Source organism: Athalia rosae, chromosome 1, assembly GCF_917208135.1.
Source record: "Athalia rosae chromosome 1, iyAthRosa1.1, whole genome shotgun sequence".
Lineage (NCBI taxonomy): Eukaryota > Metazoa > Arthropoda > Insecta > Hymenoptera > Athaliidae > Athalia > Athalia rosae.
This window is the reverse complement of record NC_064026.1, coordinates 9,000,376-9,019,466: the sequence shown is the minus strand read 5'-3', so window position 1 is coordinate 9,019,466 and position 19,091 is coordinate 9,000,376. Positions and strand designations below refer to the sequence as shown.

The 19,091-nt window shown below is 39.0% G+C and overlaps 3 protein-coding genes across 3 annotated transcripts; all 3 read right to left on the bottom strand.

Moving 5' to 3' along the window:
- Positions 1 to 573: 573 nt before the first annotated feature.
- LOC105685944 (odorant receptor 46a-like) lies at positions 574 to 2,268 on the bottom strand. The gene is made up of 4 exons (XM_048648990.1): positions 1,865 to 2,268; positions 1,310 to 1,705; positions 1,016 to 1,220; positions 574 to 939 (listed from the first exon to the last, which is right to left on the bottom strand). Exons 1-4 carry the CDS (start codon positions 2,245 to 2,247, stop codon positions 760 to 762), a joined length of 1,164 nt encoding a protein of 387 aa, XP_048504947.1. The 5' UTR covers positions 2,248 to 2,268; the 3' UTR covers positions 574 to 759.
- Positions 2,269 to 2,290: 22 nt separating this feature from the next.
- LOC105685943 (putative odorant receptor 71a) lies at positions 2,291 to 4,817 on the bottom strand. The gene is given in 4 exon segments (XM_048660024.1): positions 2,291 to 2,951; positions 3,061 to 3,216; positions 3,313 to 4,164; positions 4,166 to 4,817. Coding segments are annotated over 4 exon segments (1,407 nt in total). The 5' UTR covers positions 4,517 to 4,817; the 3' UTR covers positions 2,291 to 2,903.
- Positions 4,818 to 4,963: 146 nt separating this feature from the next.
- LOC105685942 (prostasin) lies at positions 4,964 to 18,185 on the bottom strand. The gene is made up of 9 exons (XM_012400438.3): positions 18,039 to 18,185; positions 14,024 to 14,538; positions 13,477 to 13,524; positions 10,122 to 10,207; positions 9,086 to 9,171; positions 7,660 to 7,797; positions 6,898 to 7,034; positions 6,632 to 6,789; positions 4,964 to 6,044 (listed from the first exon to the last, which is right to left on the bottom strand). The coding sequence occupies exons 2-9, from the start codon at positions 14,529 to 14,531 to the stop codon at positions 5,886 to 5,888; spliced, it is 1,320 nt and encodes a 439-aa protein (XP_012255861.2). The 5' UTR covers positions 14,532 to 14,538; positions 18,039 to 18,185; the 3' UTR covers positions 4,964 to 5,885.
- Between the last annotated feature and the right edge of the window lie 906 nt (positions 18,186 to 19,091).

Below are 19,091 nucleotides of genomic sequence, written 5' to 3'. Positions count from 1 at the left end.
AATTGAGATATCTCGAAATAAAAAATTCGTAGCTCAATTTGGCCACCGGATTTGTGTTTCTGAGGTCAAAATACATAAGAAAAGTGCCATACGATCAATTTTAAAAAATAAAAATTTTTGGCCAAAATCTGAGATTTTTCCAAGGGGTACCCCTTACGATTCTTTCAAATTTTGACCAAAAATTTTTATTTTTTAAAATTGATCGTATGGCACTTTTCTTATGTATTTTGACCTCAGGAGCACGAATCCGTTGTCTAAATTGAGCTACGAATTTTTCCTATAGAGATATCTTGATTTTTCTGCTCCAAAAAGTGAAAAATTGGCGATAACTCGATCAATTTTACGCCGACAGAAAAAGAATACAGTAATGATTCTATATGCTTCTGAATCTATCGTAAAAAAGGACATCGATGGTCACTTACGCCCTGCTAATATAGTTTTAGTATTTATTGCATGATAAATCTATACAACTACTGGTGACGAGAATATTTTTAAAATCTACCAGACCCTTCATCATTGCATAACACTTAATTGAGTATTTAACCAGAGTTGAAATATTTTAATCGTTATTTTGACCGTAGAGATGTGCAGAAGAATCTCGTCTCGCCATATTTTTCATTATTCTAATCAAGATGTCTTGAGCAAGTTGAACGCCGAATAAGACGTTTTTAAGACCTAAGAATGTCGGAAAAATCATATTTCATTTCTTCAGCCAATAATCTATTACTTACCCACGCTATGTGATTAAATTTATGTAGATCATTCGAAACAAACATAGCAAACCATCATAAAAGTTCCAAGAGATAAAGTGAGCATAGATCCACAGGTAATCACTATGGGTCCAGTGGATCTTTTCATCAGCATTGTCAGGCTCTTTCTCATTTTTGGTTTCAATGACGTCCAGTCAGAGGCAAAGACGGCGTCACTCACGCCGATACTCTTCGCGAAAAAAGAAAACGGTAAAAGTGATTGAAAAATGATTCGTATTTTTTCGTAAATTCTGCAAAACTGGTACCTTGAGTTTAACTTCGTTACCATGCCAACAGTAGAATAGTAATTGTACCAACAAACAGGCGAGGTACAGCGAAAACGATATGACTTCGAGGAAGTCCGAATCGTTTTGTGAGAGTTTGAAAACGCTGGAGCAGACCGTCAACATGCTGACGAAAAACTGAAAGAATACCACCCAGCCAAAGACGTCCTGCACCATAGCGGCAAATCTGCAGACATGTGAAGCCACATTATTAATTATTTCTGTTTTTTGGTCGACGACGAGCGGCTGATTCAAAGAAACTCGTTTGTAACTGACTCGTATATTACGATGTGATGCCGAACACATCTCTTTACAGTCAATTCCACGTACTCGTCGTAGAAGATATCGGCTATAAAAGTAGCTTCGGTAGCAACAAGTGGTTTTATCTTCATACGAGTTATTCTATCTTTAAGGATATCTAATTGAGCACAGGCTTGAACGAGTAATCCGGAAACAAGCGTGTCACTGGCTACGTTCAAGTTTGTAGAAATCAGTATCGAAATACTTTGTTGGATGTATATCAACCAATATATCGTGAGTCGTGACAAACTGAAGGGCAGCCACGCTTTGAAAGGTAATGTACGCTCTTCGTAACTTTTAGTCAGTAATGGTATTATCAGGAATGCTATCGTAGTCGTTTCCGAAAGAACCGAAAAGTATAGCGTGTTTGACCTGAAAGATTGATATTAAAACTCACATGTGCCGAATCTCAAAGTGACATACTTCAATCCTTATCAATCGTGTTATGAACGTTCATGATCATCTGATGTTATTCAAGTTCAATCAACCATAAAAAACTTAGACTTCTTGCTATCCGACTATTATACGTACATATAGAAAAACGGAGCTACAAACCTGGCGACGCCGTCGAAGTGCTTTTGTATTTTGATTTCGGAATCATTCTGTGGTCGGCAAATATCATTTCGCAGTATATTCAACAGAGTCACGATACTCCGGCGCCGGAGTGAGAAATTAGTGACTTTTATACAAAGGCCTATCATCGTTAGCATCAGAAATGAATTGTTTGTGATTTCATCTATGTCATAATTTCCGTTCACCATGTCCAATATTTGCGTAAGCGTGAAAATGTACACCATGGTTATGATTGAGATCGTATAGATACGATAAAAGTGGTTCTTTGGGGATGCAGATTGATCTGGCCACCAAATACCGCAGTATCTAAAAATGGTAAAATTTAAGTAGAGAATGTCCATATTGCTCACACTGCAGAGACAAACCTCTACGAATGCGGGATAAAAACTGAAATCATATTACACGCCATTTACAGAATTTTGGTAACCCTGTAATCATCTATTGTTACTCATAATTCTATACTATAAAATTCATTGTCTATTCAATGCATTATGAAGCAAGGAATGTGAAGCGATCGCGTACTTAGGTATTTAAATTGTAACCGAGCGTTACGCGGACATAATGAACGGTCATTTAGATCCTACTGCGTGTATATGTTCAGCAATGAGGAATATCAGGAGAAATACTTAAATACCTCAACGATTTTTTCTTTCTCTCTTCTCCAATTTACTGTGTACTGAAAACCCACTTGGGTTCGTTCAGGATCGAGTGCTTAGCGCGCGCTACGATAAACAGGAATGGGCACTCCTTCGGAGTTTAACCAATTTCGCATTACGACCACACCGCGAACAGATCCTCACACTTTCGTGGTCGCAATCGGTGACATGAAGGAATTTTTTTCCAACTAAATACAAGCGTGAATTGACGAATAACTAAATGTTTCTATTTATTAAGGAAAGTCACAAATACTGGGCAATATTAACGAAATTGCGCGCCATACGCATTGATTTCAAACAATCCATCTTGACCATCTTGTCTGACCTCGCATTTTCTCAACTCAAGCTTTCTTGAGCAAGTTGAAGGCTGAATAAGAAGTTTTCAGGACCTGAAACCATTATAAGGTTAATTTATCTGTTCGATTAGTTGACGAGCAAAGTCTAACTCAGGTCAGGTGTTTAAACTTGAGTACAACACTTGATACAAACTTAGCTAACCATCGTGAAAGTTTCAAGAGATAAAGTAAGCATAGAGCCACATGTAATGACTATCGGTCGATTCGATCTTGCCATCAATAGCATGAGACTTCTTCTTGTTTTTGGTTCCAGTGACGTCCAGTCAGAGGCAAAGACGGCGTCACTCACGTAGATACTCTAGGTTAAAAAATGGTGAAGAATGACCAGTATTCTTGGGAATTACAAGAAAATGCTGAAAAAAAAAATTATGAACTAGAAGCGGAAAACTGATACCTTAAGCTTGACTTCGTTCCCATGCCAGCAGTTGAAGAGCAACTGTACCAATATGCAGACAAGGTACATTGAAAATGATATGATTTCAATGCTATCTAAATTATTTTGAGACAATTTATACACGCTACAGCAGACCGTCAGCATACTGATAAAAAATTGGAAAAATACAACCCAGCTGAAGATATCTTGCACCATAGCTGCGAATCTGCAGGTACACAAAATCGTACATTTATATGATTCTTTCTTTCGTCTACCGAAAACAGACAGCTATTGGTTCAAATCTTTCGAAACTAACTTGTATATTACGATGTGATGTCGGACGAATGATTTTATCGTTGATTCTACCTCTCGATCGACGACAATGTCTTCTTCAAGAGCGTCGGTAGTAGTACTACGTGGTTTTGCCATACTAGTTATTCTGTCTCTGAGGATATCTAACTGAGCACAAGCCTGAACGAGTAATCCGGATACAAGTGTGTCGCTCGCAATGTTCAAGTTTGCGGCTATCAGTATCGTAATTGCTTGCTGGATGTACATGAACCAATATACGGTAAGCTGTGACAAACTGAAGGGCAGCCATGCTTTGAAAGGTAATTCCCGCTTCTTGTCACTTTTGGTCAGTAATGGTATAATCAGGAATGCCAATGCCGTTACGTCTGCGAGAACAGCGAGGAAAAATGTGTTCGACCTGCAAAAAATATCACATTTAACTCTACCCAACTTACAAATCATACGGCCAACCAATACGGACGTCAACGATGATATCGAAGTTTTTATCTCGGCTACAAATAATATACTCTCCAAGATTCGACCGTTGATTTGCGAAAATTTATTGTTAAACAAACCTGGCAACGCCGTTGAAGTGCATTTGTATTTGAGATTCGAAATCATTTCGTGGTCGGCAAATATCACGACGTAGGATATTCAGTAGATCGACGATGCCTCGCCGTCGGAGTAAGAAATTGACGATTTTGAAACAGAGTCCTATCATCGTTAGCATTAGAAATGAATTGTTCGTCATTTCATCCAAGTTGTAATCCCCATAAACCATATCGAGTATTTGCGTAAGCGTGAATAAGTACACCATGGTTACCGTTATCACGGTGTAGATATTGTAGAGATGATTCTTTGGGGATGCAGATTGGTCCGGCCACCAAATACCGCAGTAATTGAAAATAGTGAAATTCGAGTGTAGAATATCCATATTACTCTCTGCGGAACTAACTTCTACGAATGCAGAATGAAAACTAAATATATATAACACCCAATTCATGTAATTTTTGTGAACGTTCTTGTCATCATTGACTGTTACTCCTAATTCCATATAATAAAATTAATTGTACATTCAGTGCATTATGAAGTAGGAATTGTGAAACGATCGCCTACTCAGGTATTCAAATTGTAACCGAGTGTTACGCGCAGATATCGGACGGTCATTTAAATTCTACACCGAGAATGTAAGAGGGAATATTTTTCTATCTCATCGGTTTTTGTACATACAACATACAGGCAAGGAACATAATGCTTTCTGTTCTTCGGAAAGGTCCAGGAAAATTCATCACAAGGTATCCTAAACAAGATTTTTTTAGAAAATTTAGTATCTGATCTATTTTTCGGAAATTTGAAAATGGGCAGAAACTAGCTCCTTAACTACGTTGTAAAATTATGCCAATGCATGGTTTATTCATATCTATAGTAAATACTTATCGGGTAAAAAATAATTATACGTAATTAAAATTAGTTTTATATAAATATGGGTCCTTCGACGTTAATTCGTTATAAAGCTTTACTCTATCTAGTATTTGTTATCTATACTAAAATAATAGTTATTATATTTTACAAATGACGTAGATCTCACGGCATCGTTTTCGTATGCTCATATGAAAATAACTAAGAATTATTGATCAACTTTACCTTAGCTCGATCGATCATGCCTGAAATTTGATAAATCTCACCTTTTTCCTCACTTCACCGTCCTCGATCAACGCAATCGAAGGAAAACTAGTGTGGAGCTCGATCAAATCACAAAAATCACATTTTCACATACATACGTAAGTTGCTAAGCATTTGCAGTTAATGGGGGTTCTATCATACGATATTCATAAAAAATATTAACAAATTGCTTGTGCAATACTAGACATGTCAAAACATCGACACAACAATTTAGTATCTCCGATAATCAACGATAATCGGTAGAAACTCTCAAATGCTTTTAAAAATCACCTCACGAAAATTCATACACACTTTATCCTATTACCATACGCATTTATTATATGGAGTTCATTTCTTTTCTCACAAGACCGTTTCCACGATCGCAACACGGAAACTTCGTCCACTTCTGTTCACCGTGCCTATTGAATAACGTCGAGCTGTGGGAGGTATGTAATTGCATCTAGTTCCTTGGTCTGGAAAGCGTTAATTCAGAGAGAGATTTTTTTTATCCTTCCTCACTTTCCTCGGGACATCTGATTCTTTCTAACGTGGATGGTGTCGCACGGTTGACCATTCTCGTTTCTATAGGTTCCACAATTCCTGGACGAAATTGAATTTTTCTAGATCCCCGCTCGATCGTGCTACGAGTTAATGATGTACGATATCCAATCGACGGTTTTCGCTACTCGGTGATAAATTCCAGGCTGTCCAGGCTGCGCGCAGGAATATCCAGCCGAAACGATTCCGATCAGATACCACCTTCCTGTTTTCTCCAACATCAACGGTCCTCCGCTGTCACCCTATAAGTTACATAAAATTCTGAGTATATACTCATAACATATACAATCCAAATTCTCCCACACAAACTTTTCTTTTGTCTAGACAGTCGCCCATTTTTTTAATACATCCAGTTACTTAAAAAAAAAAAGCTATCTTGGAAGCTAATTTATTCACCAGTTGACTTTCTGTTGTCTTTAATGACCGTAACATAATGTCAGAATGCGTATTCTCGGATAAATTTACGACCGAGATTCGATTGTTATGTCGTCCTCATGATTTCATTGATGCTAAATTCTTTGATTACGTAATCGAACCCAGCAGCGCTTTTGCAAGATTCGGTGCAGACGCGCGATGTTTATACGTGGGAGAAATTGAGTGTGTTTATTTTCAAGTTTTTCTCCTCCTTTGAAGGCTGCGGGCTTCTCAAGCAGGCGCAGGCAGGTAGGTTAAACTTTCACGTCAGTTATAATGTCTCAGGTCAACAGGTGAAATAGTTCTCCTTGAAACGCATTCATAGTTCGCAATTGCTTATACAATATATTCTTGATCTCTACGATTTTTCGACCGAAAAAATTGATGATTTTTTCGTTCAAACTTTATCTCTTACCTGGCAAGAATCTTTGCCACCGCCGCTGTAGCCCGCACACATCATTTCGTCGTAAATTATAACGTTGATTCCGTTCGAACGATGCCACCGTTCGCAGACTCGGTTATCAATTACAGGTACGTCTACTGCTTGGAGAGTTTTCGGTCGCAATCTGGAGCCTGTGAAAAGTCAAATTGTTCAAACTAACTTCTCTTTACAATCATATCGTGGGAAGAGGCTTCTTCCGTATCTCGTAGGTGATGATTAAAAATGAAAAAAATTGATACCCGCTTGGAGTGCGCCCCAGCCGGCTGCCCATCCGTACTGTCCGAGGAAGTCTTCGTTTTTGTCCGGAAGACAGATTGGTGAAATGTGTGGCATGTAATGAACCGGCCTGTCCAGCCGGAGAACAGCTACGTCGAATCTAAGAATCATCCATAAGAATTAATGATCTTCTTTGTTTTCGTGACCGGACATCGCTGTGAAATCCGAGATTTGGAAAGCAGCTTCATTGTCGAAGCACACCTGACACCAAACACACAATTGCTTACTCTACTTTTACTCTCCGTTCGTTACAATCTGCGGTTTTCCGAAACGAACGAGAAGCTCAACGATTTAGCAATGTATTTCTACTGCGCACTAATTATAATCTCTTACAATTCTCCAAGTGTAAACTCGTCGCGGATTACCATCGTACGAACTAAGCAAACCAGCCATATCTGACCATGAGGTGGAAAAAGGTGGCTGTGGCTAAGTGTCGGACTTCCGGAAGCGGTGTAATTACTGCTCCGCAAAACCTGCGATAAGTTCCTTACACGCTCGAGAAATACGTAAGTCTAAACTTGTCGTCCACACGTAACCCACTTACGTGTAACGATCATGCCCATATGTGTGAATCTCGAGTGAATTGCCCAAAAACAAGCTACTAGTTTCTCATTACTTTGCGCGTGTGCGATATAATTGCTACAGATGTAAAACTACAAGAGGAAACATTTCGTATCTCCAGCGATTGCATTGCAACGGTAATTATCCATTGTGACTTATCTCACCTGTCCGCCTGTGGTGTGAATTTGAAGTAAGGATGTACCCGGATTTCTCTCACGCCAAATGTGTAAGCCGGAAGTGGTTCTGCCGCAGAGTTCACAACGTAATCTCCAAGGGTCACCTGTACTTGTCGGGCCGACGCTCTGTACCACAAATGAAATCCATGGTTGAGAAGATTGCGTGAAAACGATTGATGTGTTTCTTTTTTGTTTTTTTATACTCGAAAATGTATTTTCAATTCCACTCGATCGATTGATTATTCGTTGAAATAATGTAAGGTGTAATCAGATACGTATGTGTGATAATGAGGTGAATCCTACAGCTCATATCATACCGAAGTACATTATTACATTTGTAGTCACGGCGATAAATCGTGTTGATGTTTCCTGCCAATAAACGAATTGAATATTCCATTCAGTTTTCTCTGCTATAACGTGTCCTCCGCCGTCGACGCAACATGTTTCCGCGATTACAATTACATCGTTGACGTTTTCTTTGCGCGAGGCTTATTGACCTAGGAATTACCGCCACGCTATATTGCAGGTCTTCGTTTCGTTCAACCATCTTGTAATAGTAGATGATTGTGCAGCCGCGTATTACACGCGGATATTCAAAGCGCGGAAGATCGTTCTGACGTAAGCATGCTCATATTATCGCGGAAAACCAAATTACACATACTGACTGATTTCATCAGCGTGAAGAGCGATAGATAGTTTTTTCTCTCATCAAGCATGCTCAACGCAATTCCATCAGGTACTGAGCATGCTTGATGAGCTGATATTGTCTCGATAGATATAGGTGCAATATTGATATAGAGAGTTTAATAAAAAATGCAGATTCATAGAGTCAGGCTGTTGCATTCAGGTATAAATGAACAAGAGGGTGAAAGTCCTGGTGAAGAACACGATCTAAACGTCAGTATGAAAATTATCGGCCCTAAAATTGAGGAAAGTCCAAGGCTACAGTCTTAGTATCTACTCTTGCAATTTTCCTAGCAAGAATTGAATATTTCTTTGAAAACTCCTATCAGATTTTCCGTTGGAGGGCTGTTCGTCCCCCAGATGCTGCAAACGTTATTCCTAAATTCTGTTACGTGTAGAAATATTCATTAATACACGTTAGAAAGCATACCTGCGGAAATATCATTATGTGCAAAAACCTATTCTATCCGTATAATTTCTCTATCTACACCATCGAAAGATCCGGTCCGATCTCTCGCTTGTAAAGACATTAAAAGACAAAAAAGTTGAAAATGTTCATCAAATATCTGTCATCAAACATCGCTTATGAATTTTTGCTGCGGTTTAATCGTCAACTGTTAGGATGAGTAGAGTGCCGGTGGAGCGTTATTCTTATTCGAAGAATGAATTTCTTGGTTTTGATTTTTTTTAGCGGTGAAAGCTGTGGAGGTATTTGTAAATTGATCCTTACTTAGCGACGCAGTGACCGGCTGTCACAACGTGGAATCGGTTTACCAACGTTCCTCCGCACCTACTGGAACCGATGCGGATGTAAGCCTGAAACAAAAATGATATTGATATTCAAAAAATGAAGAAAGACAGCTTCGGGGAATGTCCATTCTTGGACCGTTCTCTGAGTTTGAAATGTGAAAAAAAAGAAGGTAGGAAAAAACGTGATTGTTACTCTACATTCCCACGTATCATATGTAAACTATGTATGTACGCTTATAGATGTAAAGGCATGACCTAGATGAGCTGATCAGAAAGCCTCGAAACTGCAGCGATCCCGGATCCAAGTTCTACCAAAATTCTTTCACGGAGAGGATTCGTTAAAGTATCCCGGACCAAAAACGAGTAAGAGATAATTCCGGAACTCACACGCCGAGTGTGTAAGAACCTGAAGAACTATAAACTTTACTTTCACAATTCTGAGTCAGCTCTGTGGAGGAGTGCTGCTGGCTGCTACTGAGGAGTGAAAGTAGAATCGATAAAGGATTCAACTCACTAATAATATTTCTTGATGAACGTGTACCGAAGAATCACGTAATGGATGTCGCAATTTGGACTTACGTAAATTCACATTGGGAATATCCGCAAAACTATTTTACCCACTTTACGGATATAACAATTCCAAATATCGTGATCTCGAGGTATACGGGAATAATGACCCCGAGTACTAGGAATTAAACCTAATCGCAGGGCTTCGGAATGGTCGAGATATAACGCGGTCTGGAGAGTCAACATTTTTATCATCAACTTGAGCGACAGATCGGTAAATCAATCAGCAGCAAATCACCATTCGTCTCACGACTCCCATTAAATAGCCATCAACTGTTCCGGGTAATTTTGGCGATGGGATTGAAACTTGAAATTGTTTCTCTGAAGAATGAAAATTCTTTCAACAGTTTTGAAAAACTGATTCTCGACACTTGCTAATATGCTATTTCATATCCTCATCTTTTCAATCGTAAGAAAGTCCGCGAAATGTTTGACGACAAATGGCTTACCTGCCACGGAAAGCTCCCGAAACCTGCTTCGTCCCCTCCGACGATTCTTCTCTGTGCCGTTTGCTTCGAAACGGATATTCCGCACTCTGTCGACGAAAATGAAACGCATTAATTACTAAGACATAGATAAAATACGAAAAATAGAAATCTTACAATCATAATCGAGTTGCTGGTTTCGAGCACCATTATCTTAAAATCTAGTTTCGGCTATGTTCGTATTACCGGATAATCAGCGACCTAAATCTCCCGACAATTGCAGACGAATATAATGATTAATCGGACTACTGGTCTATAACGATTAGTCAAAATTGTACCAGTAACCATTTTTCATTTATTTATTTATTTTTTCCTCATCTTTCATTACGCTCACCAGCTGCAGCGATCTTGAAAAGAAAGCTATACATCGGGTAATGAATACGTGGGGGACCATAACCATTAATCTGCATAAATAATCATCGTAATTGGGGAGCTGTGAACGCTCGATACCGTATTATACACATAACGCCTGCGAACATAGTTGACAATCAGCTGGCGCCTGACGCCGGTAGCTTTTACTGGTTTTCATGGTCGTTCCACTCTTTGGAAGGCGACGAGTTACCGACGTCTCGGAATATAAACCAATTAACATCCGAAGAAACTTTGCGTAAGAGAAAGTGCTGGGCTGATGATGTTTTCAAAATTTTCCATCTAACGTAATCAATTACCGATGTGAATCAAAACAAATAACGTCTACTCATCGTTACCGCGATATTGCTGCTATACTGTCGGCTAGCATCACGGTAGCAGATCGGATTAGCGATCGTTAATATTTTCTCACAACTTCCGATCGGCTCTCAATTCGGGTCAAGGCCGACGTTTCTGTTTCGGTACACCACGTTAAAAAGAGGTACGCGCGAGTACCGATTGTTCCATTTCCTTTCATTTCGATCTCATTTTTCCCACCGCTGGTACAAGACCCATAATTGTTAAATTGTTTAAGTTTTTCTTTTCGCCTCCATGATTATTCATTAGTCAAAGTTTACGCCGAGGTAAATTGTACCACTACCCGAACGCGGATGTGATATTTTATATTCGGTTATAATTGTCGAGTTTCACCGCAATTAAAGGTTGCATAAATACATACGCTATACATATTTTTGGAGGAAATTATCTGCCGACATTTTCTGAGCAATGAATGAATTGGTCGGATAGTATCGGCGAAATACGCATTTCAAGAATATAAAAAATTTCTTAACAACGCCGTGCAACGAGAGCAAATCATAGTTGCAGTAACGATGATAATTTCACAACTCCGGCGATTAAATTGAAATAAAATATTTTTTCATTTTCTCTTTTTATTGCGCACCGTCGAATTCGCGTGATCGAATATTTGTTCGGAGAAAATATGAAATCACGAGCACGGGGAATTATTGCGGCGAAGCTCACATGTGTATTCTCATTGATGGGAAAAACGAAGATGTTCCCCTTACACCTGTATACACGCAGGTATTCCTGTCTTGCACGTGTACGTGCCACGAGATAGAAATTCAAGGATGCGGTGATTTAACAACCGGAACCGCCGAATATATCTCGGGGTAATTTTTGAATTAGGGGCACTCGGTGCGAAGAAAGAAGCGACCGAGAGAGCGTGAAAACTTGGATAATTATAGTCGCCAGTTTTTGTTAAGAGCGAGGATCAAAAACAAATGGAAAAATTATTTTCTCTATTTGTTCAGGATAAATATCCCGAAATATTCCGTTTTTAGTATAACTACAATAGTCCTGATGCAAAACCAAACGATGACCATATTATCAAGTAGCAAAAAATTTTAGCGCCGATCTGATGGCGAAATTTTGCATTTTAGGACGCGCTAATGTAATTACTGACATTTGACTTTCTGCAGCAATTTCTCGCCGCCGTGACCTTGCACTATTGTGGCATTGAAATTTAGATTATTCAATCGGGTTAAGGTAAGTCTCCGAAAATGTAACGTGAGACGGGTTTTTGAAAATTTGAATATTTTCGAATAAATTATTATTCCGATTTTAGAGGAGCTGTTGCGTCCGACGGATCTTTTTTCCCTTCCAAATATATGCACACGATACTCCACATAGTGAAAGTAGAAAGAAATAGAAAGTATAGAAACTAATAACGATTTCAATTACGTCGATACCAAAATTTCGTCGAATGAGTTAGAGGCTGTCGCGTAACGACAACGACTTGCTGCACATTCGTTATTGAACGTAACACATCGCAGACTATGGAACATGCAATTATGCATCGTTTGCGAAATGATTATACAATCGCAGAGACCGAAAGCTCATTATAATATTGGCATGTCGTGTGTATAGTTAAAACAAAAAGGTTTCCGAGCAACTAAAAGTCAATTTACCGCATAATCGAGTCGCTGAATCGCATCTGAATGATTTCTGATCCGATGACGTAATATGCACATTGGGATAATACGGGGGATGCGTTCGAATAATTTTGGAAGCTGAATAGCACGTTACACGTATTATCGCGAGGATTGGGAGTTTAAATGGGAGATGCGTTCAGAAAGCAACAGAGAGGATCGTATAAATCCATCGAATTGTATAATATCAAGGTCACGACCGTGACAATAAAACGTGAGTAGCCGTTCTCGAGAAAGTGAGAGGCGTTGAATGGGAGGAAGGACTCTCACAAAAATGGTTACCGGCTTTGGTGAGTCGAGTGCCCCTTCGTATATTCCGTTATTATCAACGACGACAATCGATTCTCTCCAAAGGATCGTTGTGCTGTTGCGGTACCATTATTCATCGCGACGGATTAAACATGTTAGAAAATTATTCAAGGCGATCCTATTTGGTCAAATGATATATAGCGGCATAGGTGGATATTCCGGTCAACGATCAAAAGTCAATTCCAGTGAAAAAGAAAGTTGCACGACTGGTCGCTTGTTGACAATTTATGAAAGTGTGTGGGATGAAATCGTTAGCTAATTCAATATCGCGCTATCAGATGTCCACTTATCGTCATTGTCGGAATTTTTTATTTTTTCGCTCAGACTCCAGACTCTCCTACATCACTTTTTTCAAGTTTACGGTTATTGGTATACGAGATGTTCACGCATTTTACGCATGCCCTGAAAACATAACATTTATATACGATTATAAACGTTTTACGCTTTCTTTGCTCAAAGAATTTTCGCTCTTACTTAAAACCGCCTCAATAATTAATAAATTTATACCGATGGATACAAGGTTACTCTCTCCTGATAGATTATCACATTATTAGGCACGAGTATCGATAGCAATACCATTAACTTCGCGTGAACAAATAGCTTCAAATTAGCATAAATGAAAAATCGAAAGTGACGTCGTATAATGAACTTACCGATATCTAGTCTCGGGTAATCGTTAAACGATACTTGTTTCCTTTGATCTGAAACCAAAAAAAGGAAAAAGAAAATTTCACTCAAATTCTGCGATATATTCGAACGAGGAAGACTTTTTGCTGAATTTTATCTCCTCAGATTTTCATCCAACTTATCATAACTTTTATATTGCAGGTGGGACTAGAACGATAGTTGTGTTTGTACCTCTATCGGAATGACGGTCTTATGCGAACGGTTCAAAGATCAATCTCAGTGAAAACCAAAGTAGCGATAGAATTCCTCTCACATCTACAAACCGGGAGACTAATGAAACTTTCGATTGGAGAAATTCCGGTTCATGTAGCAGACAATTAATTTTTCAACCATGTGAACCGCCACCGAGTCTTCGTTAATGAGTAATGAAAGAGAACAGCGCAGTTTAAATATCGATGGGATAATTGAAATCCTGTAATCCGATTCCTCGCGTTCGGAACAAACTTCAAAATTACGCAAGGAATGAAAGTTCTACGAGGAGATAAAAAAATAATATAAAGAACCATCGCGTACCTCGGTAGGTGTCCTCCAAATCCTGAAGTTGGTTGGATAAAAAAATGGGACCACTGCTGCCAGATCCTCTGGAGTAATCGTCACGGAAAATTAACCGCGGCGTTCGATGTCCCATGACAGGATTTCGCCAGGCGGATTTGTACTCCGGCCAAACTGGGTACGGCAGTTGTCTCGCGTGTTGGTAAGATTTGATAAAACCTCCGCTCATCGGATTTGACTCTTCGAATTTGTAGCCATTATTTGGCGGGAATCTAACGTATCGCCTTTTCCTGATACTCGACGATACGTCGGTTTCGTTACTCTTGTCGGTTCCATATTCTTCCTCCCCCGGTAGAAGAGCGTCGAATCTTCGGACGTCCGTCGTCGCGATATTTACTGAGGGGGTTGAAGCGGAACTTGTCTCAGTTTTTAAGGCAGACAATACCGAATCTGTTGTCGCACCAGGCGACGAGGTAACACAGGCAGCAAGTAAAATTTGAATCCAACATGATGATCTCGTCCACCGCATCGCACCACTGAAACAAAAACCGTAAAAACTATTTCGTTAAAACGATCGCCGAGTAAATTTTCCGTCCAATTAAAAATCGAAAAACTTGTACGAGAGACCAACGAAGGTTGCAAGAGTTCCAATCAACCCTAATGATGAATAATTACAGTGTACGAACAAGCTGCGAACACTGCGGAAGGAAAGTTCACGGATGTTCGATGAAGACAAATATGTACGTCTATTACAGTCCGCGGATGTAACGCAACGTGTGAAGTGGCAAATTGAACAGTGTATTGAATTATAATTCTTCACGACTCGCTACATCCGATCAGTTTACTTATGTTAATCAAAAAAACAAAGTTGGCAACGTTAAGCAAGTCCAGGCGGAAGACAGACGAACACGTAGCAGTTAGGTACCTCTGGGCGATAACTCTCACTTTCTACAACGAATAAAAGATGCATTACATATTACATCTATGGGGTATTTTTGGACGTGAGTTTGATATTAATTCATTTTATCACATGGTCAGCCATGTTACGATTTGCGTTGCATCGACCTACATAACGTGGGGAATAAATACGGTAGCTACATCGATGGACTTTAAATATCTCGAGCTGAAACTACTCCTATGGCGCAACAATTCTTTTTCCCTTACCCAGTTTTTCAGATACAAGACTTTACAGGGATTAAAATACGTCTTTAATTGTTTCTGCAGTTGTACCAGGATATTGTAATCCTCAGAATTACAAAACCGAGATTTTAAAACGTTACCTGCAGTTGTGTCGGTTGTTTCCTGCGATAGAAAGTTACACTATACTGCAATGTTGTTCCGTTGACATTTGAACAATTAAATTCTATGACTTCGCGAAGCTATAGCTGCAAGAACCGATGGTAAAAATCATCTTGTACAATAGCTGACAATCACAATCGGCATCCAGTCGAAGAAACTCCTCTCTACTATCAACGCGTGTAAATGTCGAAGCTGACAATGAGTGGAACCGACCAAAGGTTATCAGCGTTGAATGATTTAATAATCCTTTCATCGAATCAGGGACTTCGAATCATCCGGAGTCGTTTGAAGAGGAAAGTAGAAGAGATTGATCTGCAATTGTAGGCGCAGTTCAGTAAAAGTCAAACTATCATCTTTTTCACCGCGCGAGTCACGATCTTGCGGGGTATCAAATCATTTCATATAATAGACAATTTCGAATTGGAGTCTTCATTTTTCAATTCGCATTCATAATTGGTCTTTTGCATATATAATTATGAAATTGTGACCTCAGTCAATAATCACGCCGATTAAGTTTAACTTGAGAAAAAAATGAAAGCGTGTGACAGTGCGTTCCAGGATATTATAATATACATATACCCTATAAACATATGGTTAAAAATTATGTAAATATTATAATTGTCTCTCCCACGTTACGCGTATAGCCTGTTTTATACCGATCTTATCAAAAATATCACAATTCAAAACCGCAAAATCAGCTTCTTAATGACCAAACTGTGACATTTTACTGTGTGATAATAGGCGAACGTCGCTAAGTGGATTTCGACATTAACCACAATTTTTATTTAACTTTCAAACCAACGAGGATCTAGCTGTGATGCAATGATTCTTTCTCGTCATCATGCCGACTGACCATCCGGATGATCATCGTAATGGACTAATCGAGAGAAAAAAAAACCATCCGCAGAAATGTGTGCCAATAAAATTATCGATCTTTATAGTCAAAAGAGTGCCGACGTGTCTACAATCTAAATATGCATATGAAAATATACATTCTAGTAGATTGTGAGACTTCTTTCATCCAACTAAGAACCAAAAAACGAGTGCAACAAGAACGTGCAGGTAGGTGACTCGACGCGTTCTGTATCCCACTGGAAAGTACAATTTTTGCGCATGAAAGTGTGATTGAAATATTTTACACTTCCGTTTTCAGAGTCTCTGTTTATTTTGCATTCTCATGAAGAGAAAATAAAGGTATGTTTGTTAGAAAAATTATCGCACCGACAATTAATTCATGTCCAACGGAACGGTGCAGTGCAGTGATTCGAAATTTCTGCGGCCGATCATTCGGTAGAACAATAAAGTCGGCCTTGAAAGTATTAGGAACCCGAAGCAGGTATCATGGTATCTCGTTGGTCATCGCGGTTCACACTTGCTCCCCCAGATCTCTTTTTTGCTCTGTTTTTTTATTTTTTTCGGTTTTCAAATCAAGTGGCCGTGAAAGTGAACGTAGCTATCAATGGTCGGAGAATTCTTTAAAAACTGTAAGGTGAAACTTAAATAGAAAAACGCTTTCTAGTGTCCGCTCGAACTACCTTCACACCACTTTATTCTTTGGACAATGATAATTAGCGGTACGACCGAGACGCGACCGGTAAACTCAGAGAGCCGTACATAATTATAACGTAATTTTTAGTAAGTTCTCAGGAAATTGGTAAAAGTTGCGTCCGTTTACCGCGGATGAGCCTGTAAACTCTACACACTCTCTGAAAAGGGGTAGATGTGCGAATTTGATACATTCGCTTCATATACTTATAGCACGTGACTATGCGAACTCTCAAAAATCTTCGTTAACCGAATTGTTGGGAGAAAAAAAATTAAAAAAGTCGAGAGTCATCTGTGAGATACTACATGCGAGCAATATGAAGTTTAATAAATGTTTGCGTGACACTGAGAAAGCTTTCTCGAACTCTAACAATAATTATAAATGCGTTTGGCACGTATCGAGGCAGATCTAACGTTTTGCACAGTGCGCCGTGTACGACGATAACCTGCGGAGAGAGATCTGCGAATAAACGGCAACTGAATCTATCTTCCATCATTCGACGTGTAGCTGAGGTCGTTGTGAATTACTGCCCGATCAACGATCATCCATACTCGGTACTTTCACTAATTTGCAGTACGTTATACGTTCCTCTGTGATTTGAAAATGTGAAAAAACGTACGTCGGTTATTGGACTCATTGAGCGCCTCATATTCAATTATCAACTACAATATCATCAGAGAGAATAGTCCGGGGCAGAATTTAGAGATAAAAAAAAAAAATTAAATATATAACATTGAACTTGTAAATTTTTCCTTCGATTCGATTACCTTCGATTCGATTCGCCCGCGACATTTGATACTGACCGTGGTCAACCCAGAGGCCAATAAGTATAAGGAATTAGAAAGTGATACTCCGAAGCGTAGGTTTTATACGCTAACTTGGAAATGAGAAATTATCCTCAGTAGCATTTTCTTCGCAAAGCAATACTATAATTCATGTAATTATGGGGAATGATTAACCCGTATCATATGATATACGATAGGTCCAAAGCACATGGAATAAGTATAAACACTCATACCGCGTACAGACACAATTTCAGTTAAAAAAAAACTCAAGGAATTTTTTTCGTGATTTGAATATCGTCAGAAATTCTATAAAATCACCGATAATTATGTGCATATAAATACACAACAATTCCGCTGGTCCGCCGAGGATATGTAAGTCATTAACACAACCAAGTTACATAATTACCACGTTTGCCCCGTTTCAAGTTTATACGCATAGTTTGCCTCGTTTATGTGTGACAATCCCGTTTGGAGAACTTGAATGGTAAAATAATCCAAGGCAGAATCTACGTAAACTTGAAGCAGGATGTGATCGTACAAGTCTGTAATATGATTATTGAGTTACATGCACTCTCGAGATAAAAGTTTTACCGAGTATATTATATTGTGAGCATACGGGTACGGTATATCATATGTATATGCTTTGAGAAGCGCTGCAGAAGAAGGTAAAGAAGTGAAAGTGAAGAAATGAAAAGGCTGCCCCTCCAGGCTTCGTGCCGGTGGAATTTTATTACCTATCACGCCGTATGTACCATACAGAAAGCGAATTACACCGGTTGCAACAAATGATCCTCGTACGCATGAAAACAATTTTGCGGAAAAAATTTATAGAAGGTGAAAAGTTATACGATATGTTATACGTATCATCGAGTTTGGGTTCTTGACCTTGAGCTTCAAGGTGTCCTCTGCAGACATGGCGGACGAAGAACTCTTGCCTTCTATGAGCTAGACTTTGAAAGTAGTTCAGAATCCCGAGTTCGTTCAACAACCAACATTAGGTTTCGGGTCATAACGGTAAATTAGTTAGAAGTAGATCGAGCGAAAGAGGTAATATGTCGGATGTAAGAAGGCATAACGCAGGCTTTAAAATATATAATTTCATACACCCATATTTTTGTAATAAAAATATAACGTACGAAAGTGAGGTGAAGAGACATGATCATCGACTTACCAGTTGTAATAATTGAGGCTAATCCACCGGGTTAACTTCACAGGTTTCTCTCGAAGAACTTTCTTTCACTCACAAACAGCTGAAGACGCTATCTCGAATAAGAAATTCGTTCAACTGTGAAAGCGGTGTATATATTTTCATTAAGTTACATTAATATTAATTCGATCAATTTGACATTATTTTTCATGTGCGTAAGAATGGAGAGGTCGTCGCGCACGTTACGATGATTATCGATTCAATTTTTTTATTTATCGTTTATTCATTTATTCCTTTATTGTAAAACGATCA